The sequence below is a fragment of the Petaurus breviceps genome, unplaced genomic scaffold (assembly GCF_028583685.1).
Source record: "Petaurus breviceps papuanus isolate PSGF00001 unplaced genomic scaffold, PetGlider_PUasm1.0 164, whole genome shotgun sequence".
NCBI classification, from domain to species: Eukaryota; Metazoa; Chordata; class Mammalia; order Diprotodontia; family Petauridae; genus Petaurus; species Petaurus breviceps.
Window position 1 is genome coordinate 4,182,549 of NW_027185735.1, and position 25,294 is coordinate 4,207,842.

Genomic DNA, 25,294 nt, shown 5'->3' on the forward strand with positions numbered 1-25,294 from the left:
AGGCAAGGGAAAACGGTTACAATGGAGGAGAAGAACAGGAAGGCAAATGGGAATGGGTCAACCTTATTCTCATTGAATTTGGCTTAGGGAGGGAATGACACACACTAAATAGGGTATCTTACCCTACAGGAGAGTAGCGGGGAAGGGTATGAGAGGGGGGATGATGGAGGGGAGGGCAGGCTGGGGGGGAGGGAAGTTGGAAGCACCCACTTTTGAAAAGGGACAGGGTCAAAGTAGAGAATAGAACAAGTGGGAGGTGGGATAGAAGGGAGGGAAATACAGTCAGTCTTTTGCAGTATATCCACTATGGAAATGTTTTGCATAGCTACACATGTACAACCTATACTGAATTGCTTATCTTCCTAGTAAGGGTGAGTGACAAGGGAGGAAGGGAATGAATCTGGAATTCAAAGTTTTAAAATCAAATGCTTAAAAAATATGTATATATTATATATATGTGTATGTGTATATATATGCATATATATATATATATATATATAATTTTACATGTAACTGGGAAATAACATATACAGGCAGTGGGACATAGAGATCCACTGTGCCCTACTGTAAAGTTGGAGGGGATATGGGAGAAGATATGGGAGATAGCAGATTGGAGGAGGGGATATTTTGGGGTGGTGGGTAGGGGAACACAAAATTTTGTAACACAAAATCATGCAGAAATGAATGATGTAACCTAGAAGTTAATAAAGCATTTGATTAAAAAAAAGTAACTTATGAAAACATTTTGTTTTTTTAATGATAGTTTTACTTGCATTTGGAAATATTGTCCATTGTTAGAGCTTTACATATTTGATTTTTCTAGACTGAGTTTGTTATAATGTAAAATTTTACTTTTTTTTTTTGTAAGGGAAGGAATTAAAGCTAAGTTTCTGTCAAATCTCTTACAAAAATCTTACTTTTCATCCACACCATGACTTCCAGTCCCTTGACTCATCATTTATCTCCCAGGTCATCTCCCCTGCATTAGCTGTTCCATTCCATTTCTCCCATCTTGATCCCTTGCTGTATACTCTTCTTCTTCATACTCTTCTCCTCTCTTCAATTCCTAGTCCAGTATTATTTCACCAGTTATTTCCTGCCCAACCTCAACTGTGGATCACTCCTACCATTTGCCACCTTTACTTCTGCACACAGGTGAGGGTGTATGAAGGTGGAGAAAATCAAGCCACTATCCCGACTGGGTATGCTATAAATTTGTTACATTACCTCAACTGGTCCTACTTGACCTGTTTCATCAGTTCATTATCCCACAGTCCCCCTCCAAAGTGGCTCTTGTAAAGCCTTTCATTCCCCCTCAAGCCTCTCATGATTTCCTTTTCCTCCATTCCCTCAGCTGAGAACTTTGCCTCATAATTTACAGAAAAAATTTGAGGCCATTCACAATGAACTCTTTCTTCTCCCCTGTTCTTTATATCCTCTCTCTCAGATGCATTCTGCTGCTTTCTTCTCCTTTACTCCTGTCCCACATGATGAGGTGGCCTTACTCCTTATCAAGGCCCAACCCCAAGCAATCCCATTCCATCCCCTCTCCTCCAACAGACTGCTGCCTCTGTAATCCCCCTCTATCACTTATTTTCAATCCCTCCCTCTCTACTGGTTTATTCCTTACTGCCTAAAGACACGCCCATGTCGCCTTCATCCAAAAAGAAAAAAAATTACTTGATCCTTCTATCCCTTCTAACTAGTGTCCTGTGTCTCTACTACCCTTTTTGATTAAATTAAAACAGACCATCTGCTCTCTTCTCATTTTCTTCTTAATCCGTTACAATATGGCTTCTGATCTTATCCCTCCACTGAAATTCCTCTCCCCAAAGTTAGCAATGATCTCTTAGTTGCCAAATCCATGGCCTTTTCTCAGTTTTTGTTCTCGACCTCTCTGCAGCCTGTGACATTGTTAATCACCATCTTCTCTTGTATACTGTCTTCTCCTTAGGTTTTTGTGACACTGCTCTCCTGGTTCTCTTCTTCGCTTTCTGACTGACCACTCCTCATTCTCATTTGGGGGATCCTCCTCTAGATCATGCCCTTTAACTATAGGGTATCCTATATGGTTTTGTCATGGACTATCTTCTTCCTCTATAGTACTTCACTTGATGATCTCATCAGCTCCATGGATTTAATTATCATATCTATGGTGACAATTCTTAAATCCACCTATCCCACTTCTCTGCTGACCTTCAGTCTTGCATCTCCAACTGCTTTTCAGACACCTTAAACCGGATCAGCTGTATCAGCAAGCACCCCAAGTGTCCCCAGGGTTGCTGCCAACACAGGTTCTTGGATCTGCTTTGATAAAGGAAAGCAACTCAAAATAGGTTAACAAGCTCACTTTAATCAGTCAAACATATATCGTTCACCTAGTTCAGGGGAAAAAGGTCAGCACCCCGAACTTCATAGTTTATAGACAGAATTATCAAGACAGAGAAACAAATCAAGTAGACAGTTTCCAAACTGTCCAACCATTACATCCATACCAGATCAACATCTGGGTTTTTTAAAGCCGGGGGACTCTCAACAACGGCTTCCCAGAGTTTCATCTGATCAAATCACAGAACACTTCTCAAAGTGAGCCCCAAAACAAAGCTACACATCAGGGCTTATATAGCCTTCTCCTGGCTCAGATAATGTAACAACCTTATTGACTCACTGGCTGATCAAGAAGTATCTACTGAAAAACAAGCCTCCCACCCAGGTGCACTTTAGCCTAGGGGCAGGGAAGATCTTAAAAATTTACATTCCCATTACATCAGCATGTCCAAAACAGAATTCATTATCATTCCCCCTAAACCCTTCCCTTCCCTCTCCCCATACTTTTCCTATTCCTGTAGAGTATAGCACCATCCAGTCCCTCAGGTTCAAAACCTAGATGTGAAACTTTTAGGAGTTATTCTCAACTCCTCATTATCCCTCACCCCTCACATACAATCTGTTGCCAAGGCCTGTTGATTTCACCTTTGTAACCTGCTGGTGGGTCTGCCTGCTTCTTCTTTCTCCACTCCACATCCTCCATTCAGTCACTAAAGGGATTTTCCTAAAACACAGGTCAGATCATGTCACCCTCTCCCCCAGTAAACTGTAGTGACTTCCTACTACCTCCAGGAACAAAACCAAAATCCTGTTTGGCATTCAAAGCCATTCCTAACTTGTCCTCTTCCTACCTTTTTAGTCTTAGTATATCGTATTTCCCACAAATATATTTTTCAATCCAGTGGCACTGTCCTCATGGCTTTTCCATGAACAAGATATTCCAGCTCTCAGGTCCAGGCATTTTCTCTGGCGGATCTTCTTGCCTTCCTTCTACTGCTCCCTTCTACTGACTTGGGTGGCGGCTTCCTTTAAGTAAGTCTCAACTAAAATCCCATCTTTTATAGGAAGCCTCTCCCAATCCCTCTTAATTCAAGCACCTTTCCTTTGTTAATTATTTCCTATTTATCCTGTCTGTTGCTTGTTTGTTTATATTTGTTTGAATGTGGTCTTTCCCCTTTTTATTGTAAATTCCTTTAGGGCCAGGGACTGTCTTGCTTCTTTTTGTATTACCAGTGTTTAGCATAGTGCTTGTCACATTATTAAATTGGGACTGATCCATAAGTTTGTGCTAGCTAATCTCAACTAAGGGCGTCCCCCACCCCTTTTTTGCACTGCAGCCCTCTTACACATTCCTAATTAATGAGACTGGGATCTGAGGGGCATTAATATGCAAAGGAGAACCAAGAGACACCAAGACTTTAAAAGAATGTGTGAGAAGAGTAAGTAGAAGCACCTGTTGTAGATAGCTTTTCGGGTTTAGTTGAGAAAAGAAGGCACGACCGAGGGCAATAGCAGGTAGGAATCTAGCAAGGATTTTCAAAGGATGTAGGAGAACTTGAGCATATTTGTAGCTAGCCAAAAAAAAATAGGGAGAGATTAAATATTGGGGGGCAATAGAGTGGATAATAAGGTATTAGGAGGGGATTGAGGATACATGTGGAAGGGCTGACCTTAATGAACAGAAAGACCATCTTCTCATCAAAGACTGGACAAAGGAGAAGCTAATGGGACCTATCAGGGATTGAGAGGAAGAGGAAAGGTGGCATCACATTTTTTTGGTTGTTAAGATATGAAGATTGTCAGAAATGAGTGGCATGACCTGAAAAGAGAAGAAAGGTTCAGACCAAATGGGATAGTTAATTAAGGAGGAATGTGATACGGTTGTCTTGTAGTGAGAGCCCATTTGAGATTAGCATTAGCATAAACGTATGGTATATCCTGTCATTGTGATTTCACTGTTTTCTCCATTTCTATTCAGCAATTTGTGCAAAGGAGAAAGATGGTGTAATCCAGGATTAGAATTTGGCGAGGCATGATTGGTGTGAAAGGACAGGGAAATAAGAGAAGAGAAAATTGGAATTGAACTGATTCATGGAAGATTGGGAAGGCAGAAAATAGTGATGGGATAGTACTGAGAGTTAGTGGAATTGGGCAGGGGTGGGTTCTGACAGGTTTTTTTTAGTACATTGATAGTATCTGGATATGGAAGAGACTTCGAAATTTTGTAAACCCACTCATAAGCAAATTTCCTGTCTTTAAAAATTTGTAGCCTCACACATTTATTCTACATAAAATTAGTAACAAAGGTATTATGGTATAGTGGATAGTGTTGGATGTTTAGTCAGGTTCTTATCCCTCTTTCAGATACTAGCTGTAGGCTCTGGGAAAATTACTTAATCTCTCTTCCTTATTTGTAAAATTGTGATTAAAAAAAATTTGTAAAATTGTGCTATGTTACAGCAGTATTGCGGGAGTCAAATGGAATAATGTATATAAAATACTTTGCTAACTAATATAAATGTGAGATACTATTTTAAACAGTCTGTGTATATATGTGGTGACATATAGAATTGAGAAACCAAAATTACTTAACTGCCTTCATATATTTTTTAGATGAATTTATTTTTAGTTCTCAACATTCATTTCTACAAGAATTTGACTTACAAAACAATTTTTTCTCCCTTTCTTTCCCCTACCCCCCACCCCAAAATAGCAAGCCCACTGAATACCCCTTTCCCCAAATCCATTCTCCTTATATCTTCCCCCATCACCCCTCTCACTTTGTAGCAGGGCAAGACGGACTTCTGTATCTCAGTGCCAGTACATCTTATTTCCCAGTTGCATGTAAAAAGCAATTTTTTTTTAAACATTTATTTTTAAAACTTTGAGTACCAGATTTTTTTCCCTTCCTCCCTCTTCACCTGCCCCAACTGGGAAGACAAGCAATTCAATATAGGTTGTACATGTTCAGTTACTCAGATCATTTCCATAACTGTCATATTGTGAAAGACCAACTATATTTCCCTCTATCCTATCCCGGCCCTCACTTATTCCACTTTTCTCCTTTGACCTTGTCCCTTTTCAAAAATGTTTGCTTCTAACTACTCTCTCCCCCAATCTGCCCTCCCTTCTATCCCCTGCCCCCCTATTTTCCTGTAGGGTAAGATACCCAATTGAGTGTGTATGCTGTTCCCTCCTTATGCCAAATTCAGTGAGAATAAGGTTGTTCCATTCCCTTTCACCTTCCTGTTCTTACCCTCCATTGTAACTGTTTTCTCTTGCCTCTTTTTATATGAGATAATTTACCCTAATCTATCTCCTTTTTTCTCCTCCCAATAAATTTCTCTCTCACCTCTTAATTTTATTTTTTAGATATAATTTCTTCATATTAAACTCATCCTGTGCGCTCTATGTATATATGAACATACATATTCCCACTCATATATTCATATACACATACACCCTCCTATACATACACATATATGTATATATACATATATATTCCCTTCAACTCTCCTCATACTGAGAACAGTCTTATGAGTTAGAATTATCGTTTTTCCATGTAGGAATGTAAATAGTTCAACTTTAATTAAAGTTCCTTATTTCTTTTTCCTGTTTACCTTCTCATGCTTCTCTTGACTCTTGTATTTGAAAGTCAAATTTTCTGTTCAGCTCTGGTTTTTTCATTAGGAATGCTTGAAAATCCTCTGTTTCATTCAATGACCATATTTTCTTCTGTAGCATTATACTCAGTTTTGCTGGGTAGATGATTCTTGGTTTTTTAGTCCTAGATCCTTTGACCTCCAGAATATCATATTCCAAGCCCTTTGATCCCTTAATGTAGAAGCTGCTAGGTCTTGTGTTATCCTGATTGTGTTTCCACAATATCCAAATTGTCTCTTCCCAACTGCTTGCAGTATTTTCTCCTTGACCTGGGAACTCTGGAATTTGGCTATACTATTTCTAGGAGTTTTCTTTTGGGAATCTTTTTCAAGAGGTGATCAGTGAATTCTTTCAATTTCTATTTTGCCCTCAGGTTCTAAAATATCAGAGCAGTTTTGCTTGATAATTTCTTGCAAGATGTTGTCTAGACTCTTTTTTTGATCATGGCTTTCAGGTAATCTAATACTTTTTAAATCACCTCTCCTGGATCTATTTTCCAGGTCAGTGGTTTTTTCCAGTGAGATATTTCATATTGCCTTCTTTTTTTTCATTTGTTTACATCTGTTTTATAGTATCTTCATTTCTCATAAAGTCATTAGCTTCCAGTTGCTCCAATCTTATTTTGAAGGAATTATTCTCTTCAGTGAGTTTTTGAAATTCCTTTTCCATCTGGCAAATTTGGCTTTTAAGGCATTCTTCTCCTCATTGGCTTTTTGGGGATTTTTTGACACTTGAGTCCAGTCTATTTTTTAAGGTGTTATTTTCTTCAGTGTATTTTTGGGTCTCCTTTAGCAGGCTGTTGACTCACTTTTCATGATTTTCTTGCATCATTCTCATTTCTCTTCCCAATTTTTCCTCCACTTTTCTTACTTGATTTTCACTCCTTCTTGAGTTCTTCCGTGGCCTGTAACCAGTTCCTATTTCTCTTGGATGCTTTTGATGCAGGAGTTCTGACTTCACTGTCTTCCTCTTGCTCCATGCCTTGATCCTTTTTGTCCCTAGAAAAGGAATATATGGTTTGATTACGTTTCCTGGGCTTGCTCATCTTGCCAGTCAATTACTTGACTTTTGAGCTCTTTGCACCAATAGAATTCTGTTTCCAAAATGGAATCACTGGGGTTTTTGCAGCTGCCAGAGCTATTAGGAGGGCTCCCTCTCTACAGCCCCCACATGCTCTGACTCACTGGTCACACACCCTAGGACTACCACCCAAGACCACAATCCAGATCCAAGCAGGTCAAAGCAAGAGTGATTACCCTCTGAATAGTTGCTTGATCCCCCTGCAGTCTGCAAGCAGGAACTCCTGAGACAGCCCAGCAAGGGCGGCTGCAAAACTGCTGTGCCTCTGCTGGTTCTTGCTCTGGGGTCAGGGGCTGGACTGAACTCTTGGTCCCCTGCTCCCACAAAGTTCCACATTGACCTTTTACTTTCTTTTTGGCATTTGTGGCTTTATAATTCTGGAAACTGCCACAGCTGCTGGTGATTCTCTCCTGAATCTACTCTGGGCCTGTTGCTGGTAGGGGCTGCCCTGGGGCTGGGAACCCTGTGGCTCACATGGGGCTGTGCTTAGCTCCCAGCCTGCTGCGATAGATTCTTCCTGTTGGCCTGCCAGGCTTCTTTTAGTGGGAGCTTTGTTTCTCTTTGTCTTTGTGGGTTCTGTAGCTCTAAAGTTTGTTTTAGAATCATTTTTTTACATGTATTGGAAGTGATTGGAGGGGAGCCTGCACCGAGTTTGTGCTTCTACTCCGCCTTCTTGGCTCCACCTCCTCTCATTCCCCCCTTCATATATTTTCAAAACTTAAATTTCACTGATTACTTTTTTGTATTATTCAAAAATTGCTTTCCTCTGAAGAAATATTAACTTTAAAAATATTTTTTTTCTGAGACAAAAAAGTTCTTTGTATAAATTATTTTAATTTCAGGCCTCATTGCAGTCATGAAACCTGATGAAACACCTATGTTTGACCCAAGTCTATTGAAAGAGGTGGATTGGAGCCAGAACACGGCAACATTTTCTCCAGCCATTTCCCCAACATACCCAGGAGATGGTTTGGTTTTGAGGCCTCTTTGCACTGCAGATCTAAACAGAGGTAGTGATTAACTTTATATTTGTTAATCATGCCTTGAATTGATTTACTCTTATCTGTGCTAATGAAAGCCAGTTAACATTGATGCAGATGATAAGATTTAAGATTTAAGGTTAATATATTTATTATGTATTTTTAAATCTTTATTTAAATATGAAGGTTGAGATACTGTGTTCAACATTAAATCAGATACACAATGAACATAATTCAGAAGGAATGGTAGAGATATTTTCTCCTTACCCTCTATATCTTTAAATCTCCTTTCTGCTGGGAGGAATTACACTTTTTCTTTTTGATTCTCTCTCTCCTTGAAATAACTTACTAATAGATAAGTGCTTTGATTTAAAGGGACCATAGATTTCTTTTCAGGCTATAAGAAATTACTGAGTAGGTCCTCTTTCAGCTTTTTCTCCAATAATATTTTTCTCAGATTAAGCCACACTGTGGAAAAATCTCATGTAAAATGAAACTGATTATACACAAATTGTTTTCATTCACCAAATTAGGCAAATTGAAATAAATATCTAAAGCTAGAGCAAAATGGTTGTCATGAACCTTAAAACATGTCTAACTTAAAGCTAAATAATATGATTTTTGATGATGTCTATTCCTGTGGCTACAAGAAAAAAAAAAAAGATTTTTGTCCTTTGAAAAAAAAGCATGTTAGCTTTTAAAAAAGCAGTTTCTGTGTTTTGGTACCATAAATTTTGGGATACCTAAAACACATTTTTGTGTACATGCATTGTGTGATAATTGATATCATTCATAAATGCAATCCATTTATGTTTTTTTTTGTCTTGAAAAATATAGATGTTATTTAAAAAAATAAATACTGCCATTTGAGAGATGTGATACTTAAATGTTTTTTGGGGGAGGTTAAGGGGGGTGGTAGGAGTTGTGATTGCATGTAAAAACATAGACCTAGGTTTTAGTTTCTTCCAAAATGCACCTTTGCTTTAAAAAATTGTCATTTTATATGAAATTTGTTTTTCTGAACTAGGATTTTTTAAGGTACTTGGTCAACTGACAGAAACTGGAATGGTCAGCCCTGAGCAATTTATGAGTGAGTACACATTTATCTATGTTATTTGAAAAGGAATAAAAGAAAGGTAAATTGTTCTTTGTGTGGGCTTTATTCTGCCCTAATGTGTGTCTACATGTGGGAAAACAAATAGAAAAATTAGTTAAGTATTCATTATATATAAGGCTTACCTTAGTCAAAGGTTGAAATATAAGAAAGATGAATGATATATCTTTATCTCTCTATCTCTATGGATTGATGCAATTCTTACCCTGGCTTTGGGAGTTTCTTATGCTGTATAGATATCATAGCATAGGTTCCATTGAATGTGCGTACTATTATTGCCTTATCAAAAAACAATAGATCTTTGTTTTAAAACATTTTTTAAAATGTTATCTCCATTTTTTCATAATAGATGATTATTTTTCTTTACAATTGAAATTTGAATGTAGCTGGCAAAATAGTCTAAAATGCTCAGCAGACAGAACCTACTAAAGTTATACAGCGATCATATAATGATGTCTTTTCCTATTCCTACAGGATCATTTGAGCACATGAGGAAATCAGGGGATTATTATGTTACAGTTGTAGAAGATGTCACTATAGGGCAGATTGTTGCTACAGCTACTCTAATAATAGAACATAAATTCATCCATTCATGTGCAAAGGTATGCTTTTCTTATTCTAGCCTGTGAGAGTAAGTTTGACATTCCTTGACAAAATGGAACAAATGCATTTAAACAATGTTAGTGTTAAAAACAGCTATAGAAGAGCAGTAACTTGAGTCAGGAGATCTCAGTCATGACAGTCTTCTGATTCTAGGCAATTCACTTAATCTACTTGAGCTGGCTTCCTTTAGCTTTAAAATAGTCTTTTACCCTGTAAGGTTTCATGAGAAAAGTGCTTTGTTAATTTTAAGTTCTATAACAAATATCATGAATAATTTCTGTGAAATGTATCATCTTTCATTGACTTTTGTTGTAAAATTAGAAATCTGTTAGCCTGGAAAAAATTTTAATCCCTAAATACAGCGAAATTATACTTAATAATTGAAGTTGGTCTTAGTGTATGCTGATAAATACAAAGAAAAACAAGCATGGAGTGAAGTCAGTAAGGACTGAGTAGACCAAAAAATTAAGAATTGGGTAAAGAAAAAGATCGGGTCATGTGCATGAAGTCTTAGAAGCAAGTATCTAGAATACTTAATAGGGAACTATTGCTGTACTAGTTGGTACCTTTAAAGGTAGCAATACTCTTCCAAAAAGTCATATCAGTTTTAAAGCATTGATTAATGGGTCTGAGGAGAGTTCATGAACTTAAGTAAATTGCACCAGAAGTCAGGCACAAAAGTGGGAACAAGACGGCAGGGAGGAGTTTCTGTAAAGCCAAATTATGACTAAATTATTGCTTTTTAAAAAGGTAAATTGGTGCTAAATAAGGTATCTTTCTATGATTATAAAGAAATCATTTAGACCCAGAAAGGTTAAGCAGTTTGCCCAAGGTCATACACCTCATAAGTAGCAGGGCTGGAATTTGAACCCAGGTTCTCTGATTCCAAACCCAGTACTCCTTACAAAATACTACACTCTTTCCAGGAATATTACAGAGACAAAAGTACATAAAACTGTGTTCTGGTAGCAATGCCATACAAGCTTGTAAGTGATATGCATTTCTCTTCATCTGACTACTTATCAAAATGAAGCCAATAAAGACTGTTCACTTACTAATTTATCAGACAAAAGGTTCCTTTTTTAACTAAACACAAGGATAAATATTTTCACAGAGAGGAAGAGTAGAAGATGTTGTTGTGAGTGATGAATGCAGAGGAAAACAACTGGGAAAATTGTAAGTATTTTGCTACAGAAACAATATCAACTCTGGGTAGATTAGGTATTCTTCATACATAATCAATTCTTGTCAAGATTGAATTGGGGGAGAGGAAAGAGGTGGAAAAATGTGAAACTCAAGGAATTGTGGAACTTGTATGTGAATCTTGTAAACTAAAAGTAAGCAAACAAATTAATAAAGACAAAAAAAAGACTGAAATAGGGGGAGAGCTAGTTGGCACAGTGGATAGAGTCCTGGACCTGAAGTCAGGAAGACTTATCTTCCTGTGTTTAAATCTTGCTTCAGACACGAAGTAACTGCATGACCCTAAGCAAATCAACTTAACCCTGTTTAAGCTGGAGAAGGAAATGGCAAACCATTCCAGGATCTTTGCCAAGAAAACCCAGAATTGGATCATGAGTTTGGACACCACTGAAAAATGACTCAAGAAGAAAGCTGATTCAATACCTCATTTGAAGTTATGTTATAGCTTTTATGTTCATGTTTAAAACAAAATATTCAAGCTAGTTTTAGAATTCCAGTATAAGTTTAAAAAGAGCTGTACTTTTTTGTGGCAATTTCTAAGATATAATCAATAACTGGCAATAATTAACTAGGACCCAGAGAACATTGTAATGTCACTCCATGGTTTTAGAATCCTGGAAAGGACCCAGGACTCACCATACTGTCTCTCCTGGCAAAATTTTCTAAAGATCAGCCATTTGTCACTATAGGCAGAAGGGCACCAAGTTTGAAGTCATAAGATTTGGGTTCAATTCATTGGCCTTAATGCTTGTTACTTGTATGACTTTGGCAGCTCAGTAAACCTCTTTGAGCCTTAATTCTGTGAAATGATGAGATTGGGCTAGATACCTTTAAGGTTCCTTTTAGCTTTAAACCTGTGGTACATTTTGTTTTAAAAAGATTTACATTTGTACTAAAATATATATGAGAAATACCATATAGATTTGAGTAATGGTCCATTCAATTTAGTCTCTCACATTGGTACAAAAGACAAATGTGGGAGGAATATGATTTTTCACTGAAATCAACTTCAGATTTAGAAATTTATCACAAATGGCCTTAATAACCCATTATAGATTAATTTTCCTTAATCGTGCATATACACATGCATACGTGTGTATATATATATACACAACCCTATTTATAATTATAGTACTTTTTTTTTTAACCTTTTTCAAGATTAAAAGAATTAAGAGGGATGGAACTTAAAATAGAAACAGTTATTAATGAGGCAGAGAAAACTGTTGCCTGAAGAAAATGATGCAGACACTCAAGGAATTTAGTGCCTTTTAAAATTGTATTCATTCCCAAATATAATCCTATAAATTTTTTATAACAAATTTCTAAAAGGATTAAAGAGGAATACACCAAATTAAATTTTTACAAGGTATATACAGAAGATGAATACAAAAACAGGGCTTTGGACTGAACCACATTAGGAGTACTGATTCTAGGATGGTTAGAAACACTAAGAACAAAAACATGCTTCAATAATATTGAAATAAACCATGGAAAGTTTGTTCAGTCATGTCCGACTCTTTATGTCCCTATTTGTGGTTTTCTTGGCAAAGGTACTGGAATGGTTTGTCATTTCCTTCAACTTATTTTATAGATGAGGAAACAGGCAAAGGGACTTGCCCAGGGTCATGCAGCTAGTGTCTGAGGTTTTTGAACTCAGGAAGACTTCCTGACTCCAGGCCCAGATGCACTGCACTACCTACCTAGCTGCCCTTGTCTATGGAAAGTAGGAGCTTCTCAACTTTTAACTTCTGTTTACTTTTTTCCTTAAAGCCATGTAGAATTTTACTTGTTCCAACTAATTATAGGTTGGGTTTTTAAAAACTAGTTTTTAACAGTTCAAATGTAAATATTTTGGTTTCATTTCTAGTTCATGTTAATTGGATTAAAACATATGCCTGGTTGAACCTCAAAAGTAGTTGGAATTTGTTTTTAAAATGAAATGCTAAAAACAAAAACAAAACTTTATCTGTAGAATTGTTTCAGTAGATCTTAGAAGCATAAATATTCCCCTTCCTAGAATGAAGTTCTAAAACATGTCTTTTGGTAAATATTCTCAGCAGTTCAAGAAATACTACCATCTTATTTCTATAAACCATTTTGTATTTTTTTGCATATGCAATATGAGTGATATCTTGCAGTTGATATAAAGGTGGAGATTTAGTTATATTTAAACTTTAATCACATTTTATATTTTAATTTTGAGAAAATTCTTTGAAAGTGCAGAATTTTTTAAAAGGGCTGCCATCAAAAATTCATCTCTCTTTCAAAAAGCTATTAAAAATAACCTAATTCTTAGTTTATTCTTCTTTTTCAGGTTATTGTCAACTCTTACTCTGCTAAGTAAAAAACTGAACTGTTACAAAATTACCCTTGAATGTCTTCCACAAAACGTTGGTTTCTACAAAAAGTTTGGATATACCATATCTGAAGAAAACTACATGTATCACAGGTTCCTAAAGTAATGATGGCAAGAATAATTTTTAGAATAAAAGCAAAGAAATTTACTGCAACAAAGCTATTCTTTTAGAAAATCAAAGTATTTTATTGTTACAAAACCAGTGACACCTCCCTTTCCCCCATAAAATATTGTACAAAAATTTTTAGTCCACAAGTTTGGCATATTAGAAGAATAAATTGGATTGGTGAAGCATGCTGTGATACTATAAATGAATGTTATGAAGGAGATGACTTTTAACCAAAGGAATATATTTTTAACTTGAAATTTTTCCTGTATTTTTCTAAAGTTGGGTTTTATTTCTTTGTAGTCAGAGTATAGAGTATCTGTTTACTATCTTACATCTTATTAAAAAGATTGTGTAAGAGAATATCTTGTAGTGTACAGAAATTGTCAGATAACTAGTTTAATTATAATAAAAAACTGACATGGTTTTAATTGTAAGCTGACTTCTTAATAAACTAGCCATTGTAACTCATTGAACACATATATTTTGGAGAGGTAATAATAATATTGGCAAATATCAGATTATAGCTTTATAAAAAGTTAAAAACCTTCCTTTTTAAGTATTTTAATTTGATAAAAACTTACTGAATATGTGGGGAGGGGAGAATGATGAGAATACCTGTGAAATTTAATGTAGCCCATTTTATCCAACCATGTCAATATAATTTGACTTCCACTACATTTAGGCATCTGTGTTTATCGGTACTATGCATTGTGGTAATCTTGATTTTTCCCAATTCTGAAAAACAGATCTATCTCAACTTTTCAGTGATACATACAACATGTAGTTTCAACTACCCTTTTGAACATTTTTACAGGAAAATCACATTGCTTTTGTTGCATTCATAAAATCTGATGGGGATTTCTCAGTGATAACATGCACTTTTTAGTATTTGCTGTTTTTTTAATTTTATTTTTAGTATCAAATAAAAATGTAAAATTACTGTTCACATGAATAGTACTTTAATGATAGAACTGTAAAATTTTTCATGTTTCCCCCTAATAATTCTTGAACTTCTAGGTTCTCAGGTGTTATTTATTAGCTGTTTGCAAAATAATTAAAGATAATCTGTTTTCATCATCTGTTAACTGTATTTGCTTTGCTTCATATCCTTACCAAGACGGCTAGTGCTTTTTCTGGATATGCTGTTTTTTAGATTACCTTTTTTTTTCTTTTTGGAGGGCAATTGGGGTTAAGTGATTTGCCCAAGGTCACATGGCTAGTTTTGTGTTAAGTGTCTGAGGCTGAATTTGAACTCAGGTGCTCCTGACTCCAGGGCAGGTGCTCTATTCACTGTGCCACCTAGCCACCCCAGATCCCCCCCCCCCCCCTTTTTTTTGGAGGGCAGTTGGAGTTAAGTAACTTGCCCAAGGTCACCTGGCTAGCTTTTTTTTGGATGTATGTTAAGTGTCTGAGGCCGGAACCGAACTCAGGTCCTCCTGACCCCAGGGCTGGCCCTCTACTCACTGCGCCACCTAGCTGCCCCCCCCGTCCCCCCAAATTACATTTAACGAACCAGGTATAATAGATTTATAGTAAGCCATAAAAAGCCATCCAGTTTTTATTAGAAATGAAGACTGATTCACATAGTTGAGTTGAAGACCTGTGAAATAAATTAGTGAGTGAGGAAAACGTGCTGGAAAGAAATGAAGTGGCACCAAAACAAAATAAAAGGAAAAAAAAAATCACACCCAAGCTGGAGATTTATTAAAACTTTACTCTCAATGATTCGTATCACTATCCTCTTAGGTGCAATGATCTAAGAGAATCTAAATTCTAAGCTATGACCTAGGAGGATAATTTAGCTGGTATTCAGTTATCCGAAGGGATGTGATAAAGAAGAAGGATCTGACTTATTCTGTTTGAATTCAGAAGGCAGAACTAAGCAGTGAACATAAGTTGCAGGAGGGGCCAATTTTGACTTCCCAGTAATTATAGCTATCCAAAAGGAAAATGGAATGCTTGAAGTAGATTGTTGTTCAGATGCTGGCTGGACTAAATGGTTCCTGTGGTCTTTTGTACCTCTTGAAGTTTCTGTGATACAATAATTATAACTTAAAAAAAACCAAACATTAAAATGTGTCAGCTTTGGTGATTTAAAAAATGTAGATTAGATTAAAAACTGAACTTAAACTAAAACATTAAAAAAAAATCCATTCACATTTTTACATAACTGGAATTTTAAACCAGTCTGGACCACATTATTAGGAAAGGTACTTAGAAAATGTAAAAGTTTGAACCATTGGACTATACTATACACAGTATCAACAGAAAATAGAAAACAATTTATTCACGATTATCAAGCAGCTAAATCAGTTTTAAATGAATAAATTCTTTTTTTCACGCAGTGGCACAAGATGCTAAATCTATTTTGTATGGAGTTTAATTCACAAAATAAATTTTTAGTGTTTTTTGCAAGGACCAGTAAGTAGCCTTTGTCCAAGATACATTTGTTAAAAGCAGAATTAAACACATTACCTATATAAAGACAAGCTATTATTTTTGAATAATTTTGCTGCATAGTAAATTACAACTACATGTCAGTAAAATGTTAGCAATTCAGGATACACCTTGAACTGTGTGTGAGGTATGACATCTCCCTAAAGGAGGAAGCTAGCATGTAAATCTGAATATTTTAAGTGATTTCTAGCTGCCACGAAGGGGTAAAAAGAAACTCCAGCATTTAAACCATTGAAATCTCAGGGTCCTGGAAATTCTATTTTTTTGTAACGAAGTAAAAACTTTCCTTTTAGGAGTTTCAATTAACAACCATTTCTGAAAGCACAATGATCCAGATGAACACTCATAAAAAATTTTGTATTAGACTGGTCACCACTGTAAAATTATGCAGTTGGTTATGTAAACTGAGGTCCTGATATATATATATATATACATATATATATATATATATTCCAGCTTTCCAAACAAAGATTTTAGTTGTGTTTAGATTTAACTCAATTGAATCACTATGAATAAAAAAGACCTTTAAGGGGAAAGAAATATTTAACATTTTCACACAGTAACCTCAAAGTTCTCCTGAAGGATAAGATCAAAAACTAACATTCTGCTTCACAAGTTAATTAGAGGTGAGATATTAGCAAAAGTTCTCTCTTAAATTCCTTACCTTATAGAAGTAACCATTAAACAGAAAGTACTTGTTCTTAAATTTTTCTAGACTAGAGAAAGTACCATGAACAAAACGACCTGATTAGAAGGAAAAATTTTTAATTCCAACATTTGAAACAATCATTAGTAAAATGTTACTTTCTTCTGCAATAAATAGTAAAGTAGATTTTCATGCTGCTGTGTACCTGTGTGATTGTGATGTAATTTTACTTTAACTTCACTTTGTGCCTACATATGTCCTAGATTGAGCATAAAGTCACACTGGCTGAAAAACCCTAAAGAAAGTGATTTTTTTAATGTATTCATAATAAAAATTATAATGGATTATTAAAAACAAAGTTCTCAGTGCCTTGGGTCACTGGCCTACTTCATGTATCAAATTTAGATGAAAAATTTAGATCATTAAACAAAGAAATCACAAACTAAAGCTGGAGAAATGAATGGAAAATATTCCCTGAGGGAAGGAAACAAAAAAAACAAAAAATTAAAGAACATTCACAACACGAAGATGAGACTTAGAAAATCAGTACCAGAATGAAGTTTTCTTGTAGGCATTAATTTCACTCTCAAGACAATTGACAAGTCTGTGAGAAACTGTTTAACTTAAGAGTGCTACAAAGGCACTTCAGTGACAGCATATAATTAAACAGCAAGAAAACAAGCAAAAAGACAATACCTAAACAAATTAATGGGTACATTTAAATAATGCATTTCTAAAAACTATTGGAAAGCAGTTTAATAAATAATACAGTAATAAACTAATAAAAGGAAAGACAATTTTGAGAGATAAGTAAACTTTTGGGTCTACATGAAGTATTTTTAAAAGTTATTTAAATTCAAAATGACTACAGAATGAAGCTGCAGTATGGAGTATTGAGAATATGACTTAATAGTAAGGGCTAGATGACATTTATTAATTGGTATAGTGATCCACTTAAAGCAAAAGCTGTTACCTGACATCACCAACTGAATTTTGGTTAAGTCTCCAGTGAAAATCTGTAATGTAATAATGAGCACTATGCTTCAAAATGGAATACAAGTAGTAAGAACATTCTAGATTACTATGTGGTTTTGTTATCATACCTTTTTAAGTGATGATTTTAGGTATTTTAAAAGATTATATAACTCATCTGACATTCACAAACTATTGACTCATTCACTCATAGGAAGCCAAAAGGATATTCCAACTAAGTGGGACAACATAAAATGTCTTAGTCAACCTGAAATATTAAGTAAACTACTCTCCCAAAATGCTGTACGATTTAATAATGTATGTGTTTACTTGGCATTATTTATGGGGTTTAGGGAGAGGGTGGACAGAAGAATGATGGGATAGAAACAAAAGGAGAGTCCAAAATAACAAGGCCTTGTAATAGGTGCCTATCAGAGAAAATCCATGAAGCACTCAAAACATAAACTTCACTGAGAAAAGTGAAGAGTGGGTTAAATTTTGTTTTTGTTATCTAACAAAAAAAAGGTGAAAAATTCACTTCTGTTTCAACATTTTGGAAAAGCAATACATGCTATCTTATAATTAAAACCAAAGACCCATAAAATGTGCTTGCTTAAAATACTGGTTAAGTAATTGATCCAGAAACCATTCCAAAAGTAGTCACTGCAAAGAGAAATCTGAGAATCTCATAAAGATAGCACAAAATGGGTTGGGAAGGATATAGTCCATTTTAAACAATTTGCTCAAATTTTTACAATAGGCTTTATAATTCCAGTTAAAAAACTTAAGATATCTAAGAATAATAAAATTTTTGCAAACATTTTCACTGTTCCTAAGTGCTATCCAATTTGTAGGCCACAATAAATAAAGCTAATTTTAGAAACAATAGAAGGCACTTTTCTACTTCTTAGAATTAAAAAAACAAACAAACCCAGTATGACACAGTACACGTTGTAACCTGTATTTGGAATAGTTCTGGACAAAAGAAAAAGATTAGACACTTTTCCAAAGAACACAGATAAACATGGCTTTAACCCAAAGAAAATCCAAAAAGGAATATTTACTTGAAATTTCTAACTCAATCTTTTTTTTTTTTTTTTCAGAAATGCCAGTGCTATACACTTGGCAAAAGGAGGTGTTTTTTTCTTTCTTTAAAAGTTTTACATAGGTTAGCCAATGCAGTGATGAGGGAAGCTGAACCAATGACATGATTTGAAGTATATCGCAGAAGTCCAAGGAAAGTTTTCCAAACATGAAAGGTGTTCAAGGTACATAAACTTTTACTCAAAATGTGGCAGATTCTTGCATTACTATTTCTGTAAGAAGTTCTACCATAAAACTGAATTGTAAAATTATTTTAAAAATGTATAAACACAAAATGAATTTTAACAAACTTTTCTTTAGTAAATTGTTATAAATTACAAATAATTTTTATAAACAAGCCTCCCCAACTTGCATTTTACTTTAAAGTAATAACTTTATATCATACAAATAAAGACATTTTCAAGTATGAAAAGTGCATTATTGCAATAATACTTATTTGCAAGTCCAAAAATCTGTTTTATAATAAAACTGTAAAGTGTAAAAAAAAAAGAAGAAAACAATCAGTGCCATCTATTCAAGAAGTCCATCATTTTCTTAAAATGTTGCTTAGCAAGTTGCAGAGAAAGACATTTGGAAGCAACATGTAATTGAAAAGAAGCTACTTGTGTTTTTCTCATTTTACATTATTAATGTATTTTCCCCTTCACATACAGGAATTCAAATGCTATATAATGTTGGTCTGAGGCACCATCATCCATTCTGAGCAGCAGCAACTTGCATATTTCCAAATTCCTCTTCTTCTTCATGTGTACGTTTCAAACTGCCTGAAAGTTATAACATAAACAGAACATAAACTGGGCTTTTAAATAGTTCAGTTGTCAGCAAGCATTAAGGTGTTCCAGGAAAGTCTAATCCCATCTACTTAATAACTATGAAATGTCACTGGAAGACTAAAGACTTGCATGGCAGAGAGTAATGTTTTTTACAACTTCTAAACTCTTATGTGAGATAGCTATCTTAAAAATTATGTCTTGGGGGCAACTAGATGGCGCAGTGAGTAGAGCAATAGCCCTGGAGTCAGGAGGACCTGAGTTCAAATCCATCTCAGACACTTAATACTTACTAGTTGTATGACCTTGGGCAAGTCACTTAACCCCAACTGCCTTGCCTTCCCCTCTCAAAAAAAAAAAAGAAAAACTCTGTCTTAAAATACATTAAAGAAAGCAATGAAATGTGGTTTTATAATGTTTCGGACCTTTGTACCCCTAACAACTGATTTAAGTCAGACCTAAGAGGAAAAAATATAGAAAGTCTTCTGGTATTTTCAGGAATTTGGGGAAAAAATATTCAATTTAAGCATTTCATGTTTTTTTTTTTACATTATTTTACTATAGCAGTGATATACAGTGTGTACAATATATTAGGTACAGCTATAAATCACTAGTGCTAAAGAGCATGAGAAATCGTTTCATAGCTGCTACTACCAGATGAGGAATCTATTATGTTCTGCACGTTTTCTGAGATAAAGGCATCTTTTAAAAAATACTTTTTCAAATATGAGCCATTCAACTCACTAAAAATAAAAATTTTCCACGACTATTTAGAATGCTCCCTAACAAAATCCCAAATTAATTTCTTTATCTCAATAAAGGGAAAACTACAGGGAATGGAGGAACAAATTAATAAACAGTCCAGGAGAGGCAGCTTCATCAGTAAATTCTCTTGCATTGTATTACTTGCACTAGTTCCGGATAATAGTCCTTAAGGGTTGGTACTGATGAATATCCTATGCTTGTTCCTTGGGAAGATTCAAACATGAAAATAATTGATCTTGCACTCTGATAAAATGTAAGAGATTAATTTTTCATAGGAAACATCCTCTTTACCAGCAGGACTATTTTCCTACTTTTATTTTCTAATATTCATTTTCTGTTGTTACATGGTGTAACTGTACTAGAAGTCAAAAGATCTGAATTCTAGACCTAGTTCTACTACTAATTATTGTGACAAGTATAACTTCTCGTTAAGTGAGTTTCCTTATCTGCAAAATGCTATAAAGGGAGGTTTACATAACTAGAAAAGTCAGCCTTCAGGATGCAGAATAGTTGTCCAATCTGCACTGGTAAATTTTGATCACTGAAATGAGCTCTCTACACCAATATGATCACAGGTCTGGACAAAAATAAAATCAGGGTTCAATTGTCACCTGACAAACCTCCCCAAATCCTCAAATATTTTAACCACAAATTGTGCTATATGGAAAGAAAATAGTATAAGGAAAAAAATTTGTGGTCCTGTGATTTCGTCTGCATAGGAACCTCCCAGTATGTAAACTTCTTCTACCAATACAGATCTGCAACCTGCCCACAACTGAAGGAGTTGTCCATTGTCACATTGTAACAAAGAAGCAGATTATAAGGTTATTCCTTTATCCACTGTATCACATTTTTCTCTCAAGAAATTATTATATCAAGAGAAAATGAGTCACTGAAGACTTTATTTTAATAGCCTAGCACAAGGACAGGTTGGCAGATAATAAATATTGCTTAAATTCATATTTACTTTAGAAATAAATGTGGAACAGAAATACATTTTAAGAAAACTTTAATGGAATTGCAATAGGAAACTTTCAGGAGTTCTTATTAGTTCCATGAATTTGTTTTAATATTTTGATAACTATTTCAATATAATTGGTTTCCTTTGTAATATATAAATTCCTTTATGCATTCAAAGATAGAGTTCATAGACTTCACATACCAGACTGCCAAAAGGGTCTGTGAGATAAAAAAAAGGGTTAAGAATCCTTGCCCAATTAATTGATTAATCAGACTTATTAATGTCTTTTTAGTCAACTCTTAACATAGGTCAAGAGACCAGAAGTTGACAGAAAAATATTGGTTCTGATGTACACCTTACACACATAATTTTCATCATTTACTAGTGAATTATTTATTTTGGCAACTTTCTGTTCTAACGAAGCTGTTTTCCTCACCTGAAAGTGGCAACTTTTTAGTGCTGGTTCACGTGAAAAAACAAAATACTAGTTTAATATTAACTTCTTTGTGAACTTAAGAGAAAATTCTCACCTGTAGCACCCGACTGAACAGATAATGATCTTTCCAGTTGCAGTGGTGACATCATCTGTATTGTTAATTTTGCTAGATAAATGGCTTCATATTCCTATTTGAAAAAAAAATTGTCAATGTGCACAATGAATTCTTCTGTGCCTACAATAGCAAAACATATACAACAAATTCTCCATTTAAAAATAAGGTATCTGGCTGGGATCTATAATCGCTACAAATACAGACTTACAAATAGCATCATACTACTTAATAAATTCAGTGACTAACAAATCAAGGAGGTAGTATGAGTTAGTGATCAGCAAAGTAATGAGACATAAGAGCTAAGTTCCCAAACTGTATTCTCCATTTCCAGTTAGCTTAAGCATCTGTCCTACCTTTCTCACAGGACTGTTAAAAGGATCAAGTGAAATTCTACGATATACCAATTAGATAGTACCAAATTAATATGGCACAATTTACAAGACAAAAATCAACGTTGGCTTTACAATTCCTTAAAATCAAGAATTGTAAATCAAGGACGTTTTATATTAATCAAGCATTTATTAAGTGCCTATATACATATTCCAGAAACTCTGGCACAGGTTAAAGAAACAAAGATAAAAGTGAAACAATTCCTGCACTGAAGAAGCAAGGGGAACAACATATACACATAGGGCTATAAAAATAGTCATCTTGGAGAGGCACAAGCAGTTAAAGGTAACAGGAAAGCTGTCATACAGAGAACAGAGCTTAAACTGAGGATGAAGGAAGTCAAGAATTTATTACAAGAGAAAATAAAGTATTCCAGGCATTGAGGACAGCAAGTGCAAAAGCACAGAGGCAGGAAATGGAGTACTGTGTATGAGAAGCAGGAAGTAGGCCTGTATGGCTGAACTGTGGAATGCATAGAGAGGTAATGTGTAAAGGTTAAAAAAAAAAAACCCACAGGTGGAGCAGCTACATGGTGCAGTGAATAGAGAGCCCTGGAGTCAGGAAGACCTGAGTTCAAATCTGGCCTCAGATAATTGACACTTACTAGCTGTGTGACCTTGGGCAAGTCATTTAACCCAATTTATATTTAATAGGGAGCCAGGGAGCTAAATGGGGAGTGGGAGGGGTGCAGTGGGGTTTGACATGGTCAAACCTGCACTTAGGAAAACCACTTTATTAACTCTGTGGAGGATGGATTCAGATTGAGAGAGACCAAGTAGTAATCTATTGCAGTAGTTCAGGAAAGAGGTACTGATGATCTGAAATAAGGTGATGGCTGTGTGAATGGAGCAGTTGGATACAAGAGATGTAGAGATGACAAGATCTGCCAAATGACTAGACATTTGGCAAGAAGGTAAGAAATTTAGGATAATAGTGAGATATGAACCTGGGTGACTAGAAGAATGGTGATGCTTTTAATAGAAATGTTGGAGTTGAGAAGAGGGGTGGGGTTTGGAAGGAATGATAATGGATTTGGTCTGGGACACACTGAGTTTGAGATACTTGAAAATCCAGTGTAGGAAATTGGTGATGCTGGGCTAAAGCTTGAAATGAGTGTAAAAAGAGGTCAGGGATTCTTTGGGATAGAGCAGAGAAGGGAGAGCATTCCAGGCACTGGGACAACCAATGCAAAAGGCATGGAATCAGGAAATGAAGTTTCATGTATGAGGAACAAAAAGCAAAGTAGAGTTTAACTGACCATACAGCACAATAAGGTAAATAATATATAGTTAAGTCTGGAAAGATGTGTCCTTACTCAGACTACAAAGGACATAAAAAATGAAAAAGAATAAAGTTTAAAAGCAAGCATAAGCTCCGTGGCTCTAATACCAGGAGTGGAGTAAGGTCTCTGTTGTATCTCTAAGCTCAATCTGAAGCTTCCAGGGCAGGAGCCCCAGACCAAAAGAGGGAAACTGTAGAGCTTTCCAGTGGCTGTCAAGCTGGAGTTTACTGATACTCCAACCAGGGGAAAGCCCATAGCTCAGACCCAAACACACATCAGAAACCTGCAGAATGGGGTACTTATCAGACCCCTCTGGGACTACTGAAAGCTTGAGTTATCCCAGAGAGCTTGAACAGGAATTCAATACCCCCATCCCTTCCTGATTGATCCCACGAGAGCAACAGAAGGAACAGCCCAGTCATTCCCTCCAGAAGTGCACAGAGCTCAGCCCTAACATCAAGTTTAAAATCAGAAAGTAGGCTGGAAGAATGAACAAATGGAAAAAGACCTATGATGGTGACAGGGACGCGCAATGCACAAATCCAGAAGAGAATGACTCCAAAACATTGACAAGCAAGGCCTCAAAGAAAAAGTTTAGGCACAACTTCAACTAGAATTCCTGAAAGAGATGACACAAGAGTTTTTTTTTTTAAAGAGTTTAAAAGTTTTTTCAAAAGCCTGAAGTCTGAAAAGTTTTTATAAATGAAATGAGAGCAGTATAGGGAAAAAGTGGAGAAGAAACAGGAGCTATGTAAGAAAGAGCTACAAAGGGAAATTACAGCTTGGCACAAGAAATACAAAAATTTAATCAAGAAACAAACTATCTGAAAATTATGATAGACCAAAAAGATGATGACTTGAGATAGCAAGTCATATGGTATACAACAAATGTGGTATATACCAGCAAAAAGGTAAAACTGTCTCTCTTTAAAGCTACACAAACAGGTCTCCAAACCTTTTTTGAACACATCCCTATCAAAAAAATTTTTGAGCATGTACTTGCACTTATTTCCTTATTTATAATTACACAAAACTACCGTAATATTATGTACATTATAAAATCTTCACAAAAGTATAAATTCTTAAAAGGATGATATAAAGATGAAATAATGAAATTAAATATAAAGATGAAATAATATTTGATCCTAGAGTCAAAGGGGAGCTGAGTCGGGGAGTGAGATGGTCAGATCTGTACCCTACGAAAATAACCTTGAGAACTGTGTGGAGGATAAACTGGAGAGAAGGAGAGAGGGATATGAGGCAAGAAGATCAATTAGGAGACTACTGCAGGAGTCCAGAAGAGAGATGGCAGTTGTATGAGTAAAAAGAAGTAGACAGATATGAGATGTAGAGGCAAAACCAACAAGATTTGGAAACTAATTACTATGTGGAATAGAATATGACACTCAGGTTGTGAAAACCTGAGTGACTAAAATATTGGTACTACCCATGAAGAGTTAACAGGGAAGTATGGTAGATACGGAAATTGGAGAGAAATGTTAACAATGAATATCTATGATTAAGATCACAATCCATCAAAGCCTTCTGATCCTATGTAACATTCTGATCTACTCAAAATGAAAAGGGGTGAGGCTCTCATTTGTCTCTGCCTTAGAATGGGTACCTACCATTGCCATAAAGTCATTTTGGGTAAATTTTTTTAATTGCATCTGCAGATTTGCTGTGGACAGTGGTTAATTTAGTAGTTATAACTTTCCTAATAGGCTGAAACTTACCTCAGAAAAAAAGAGAGCAGGGAAAACTTGTACAACAAAGGGAAACAACGAAGTGGGTGAGGGCTGGTGGTTGTGTTAGATACAAGCTGTCTCCCGCCTTCCTATGGGTAAGGCCCAGGTCATTTTCTTTTTTGCTTTTTTTTGGAGGGGGAGGAAGGGCAGTTGGGGGTTGAGTTGCTCAAGGTCACACAGCTAGGTCACACGGCTAGTAAAAGTGTCTGAGA

General features: G+C 35.5%; 2 protein-coding genes across 4 annotated transcripts in view; one reads left to right on the forward strand and one right to left on the reverse strand.

Moving 5' to 3' along the window:
• Window positions 1-14,513, forward strand: part of GNPNAT1 (glucosamine-phosphate N-acetyltransferase 1) — a 34,496-nt gene extending 19,983 nt beyond the window's left edge. For both annotated transcript variants that reach the window (XM_069082226.1, XM_069082227.1), the window contains exons 2-6: window positions 7,914-8,081; window positions 9,079-9,141; window positions 9,640-9,767; window positions 10,883-10,944; window positions 13,286-14,513. In XM_069082226.1, the coding sequence (XP_068938327.1) occupies window positions 7,914-8,081; window positions 9,079-9,141; window positions 9,640-9,767; window positions 10,883-10,944; window positions 13,286-13,433 (569 nt within the window). In that variant the 3' untranslated portion in view covers window positions 13,434-14,513. The remainder of the gene's footprint in view (window positions 1-7,913; window positions 8,082-9,078; window positions 9,142-9,639; window positions 9,768-10,882; window positions 10,945-13,285) is intronic.
• STYX (serine/threonine/tyrosine interacting protein) overlaps window positions 5,760-25,294 on the reverse strand; it is a 60,207-nt gene continuing 40,672 nt past the window's right edge. Inside the window, exons 8-9 of one of the 2 annotated variants that reach the window (XM_069082229.1) lie at window positions 21,642-21,735; window positions 5,760-6,989 (exon numbers count right to left, since the gene is read on the reverse strand). In XM_069082229.1, coding sequence (XP_068938330.1) covers window positions 6,796-6,989; window positions 21,642-21,735 — 288 coding nt within the window. In that variant the 3' untranslated portion in view covers window positions 5,760-6,795. Of the gene's footprint in view, window positions 6,990-18,451; window positions 19,380-21,641; window positions 21,736-25,294 lie in introns of those variants that run through there. The other variant, XM_069082228.1, reaches the window with a different exon arrangement.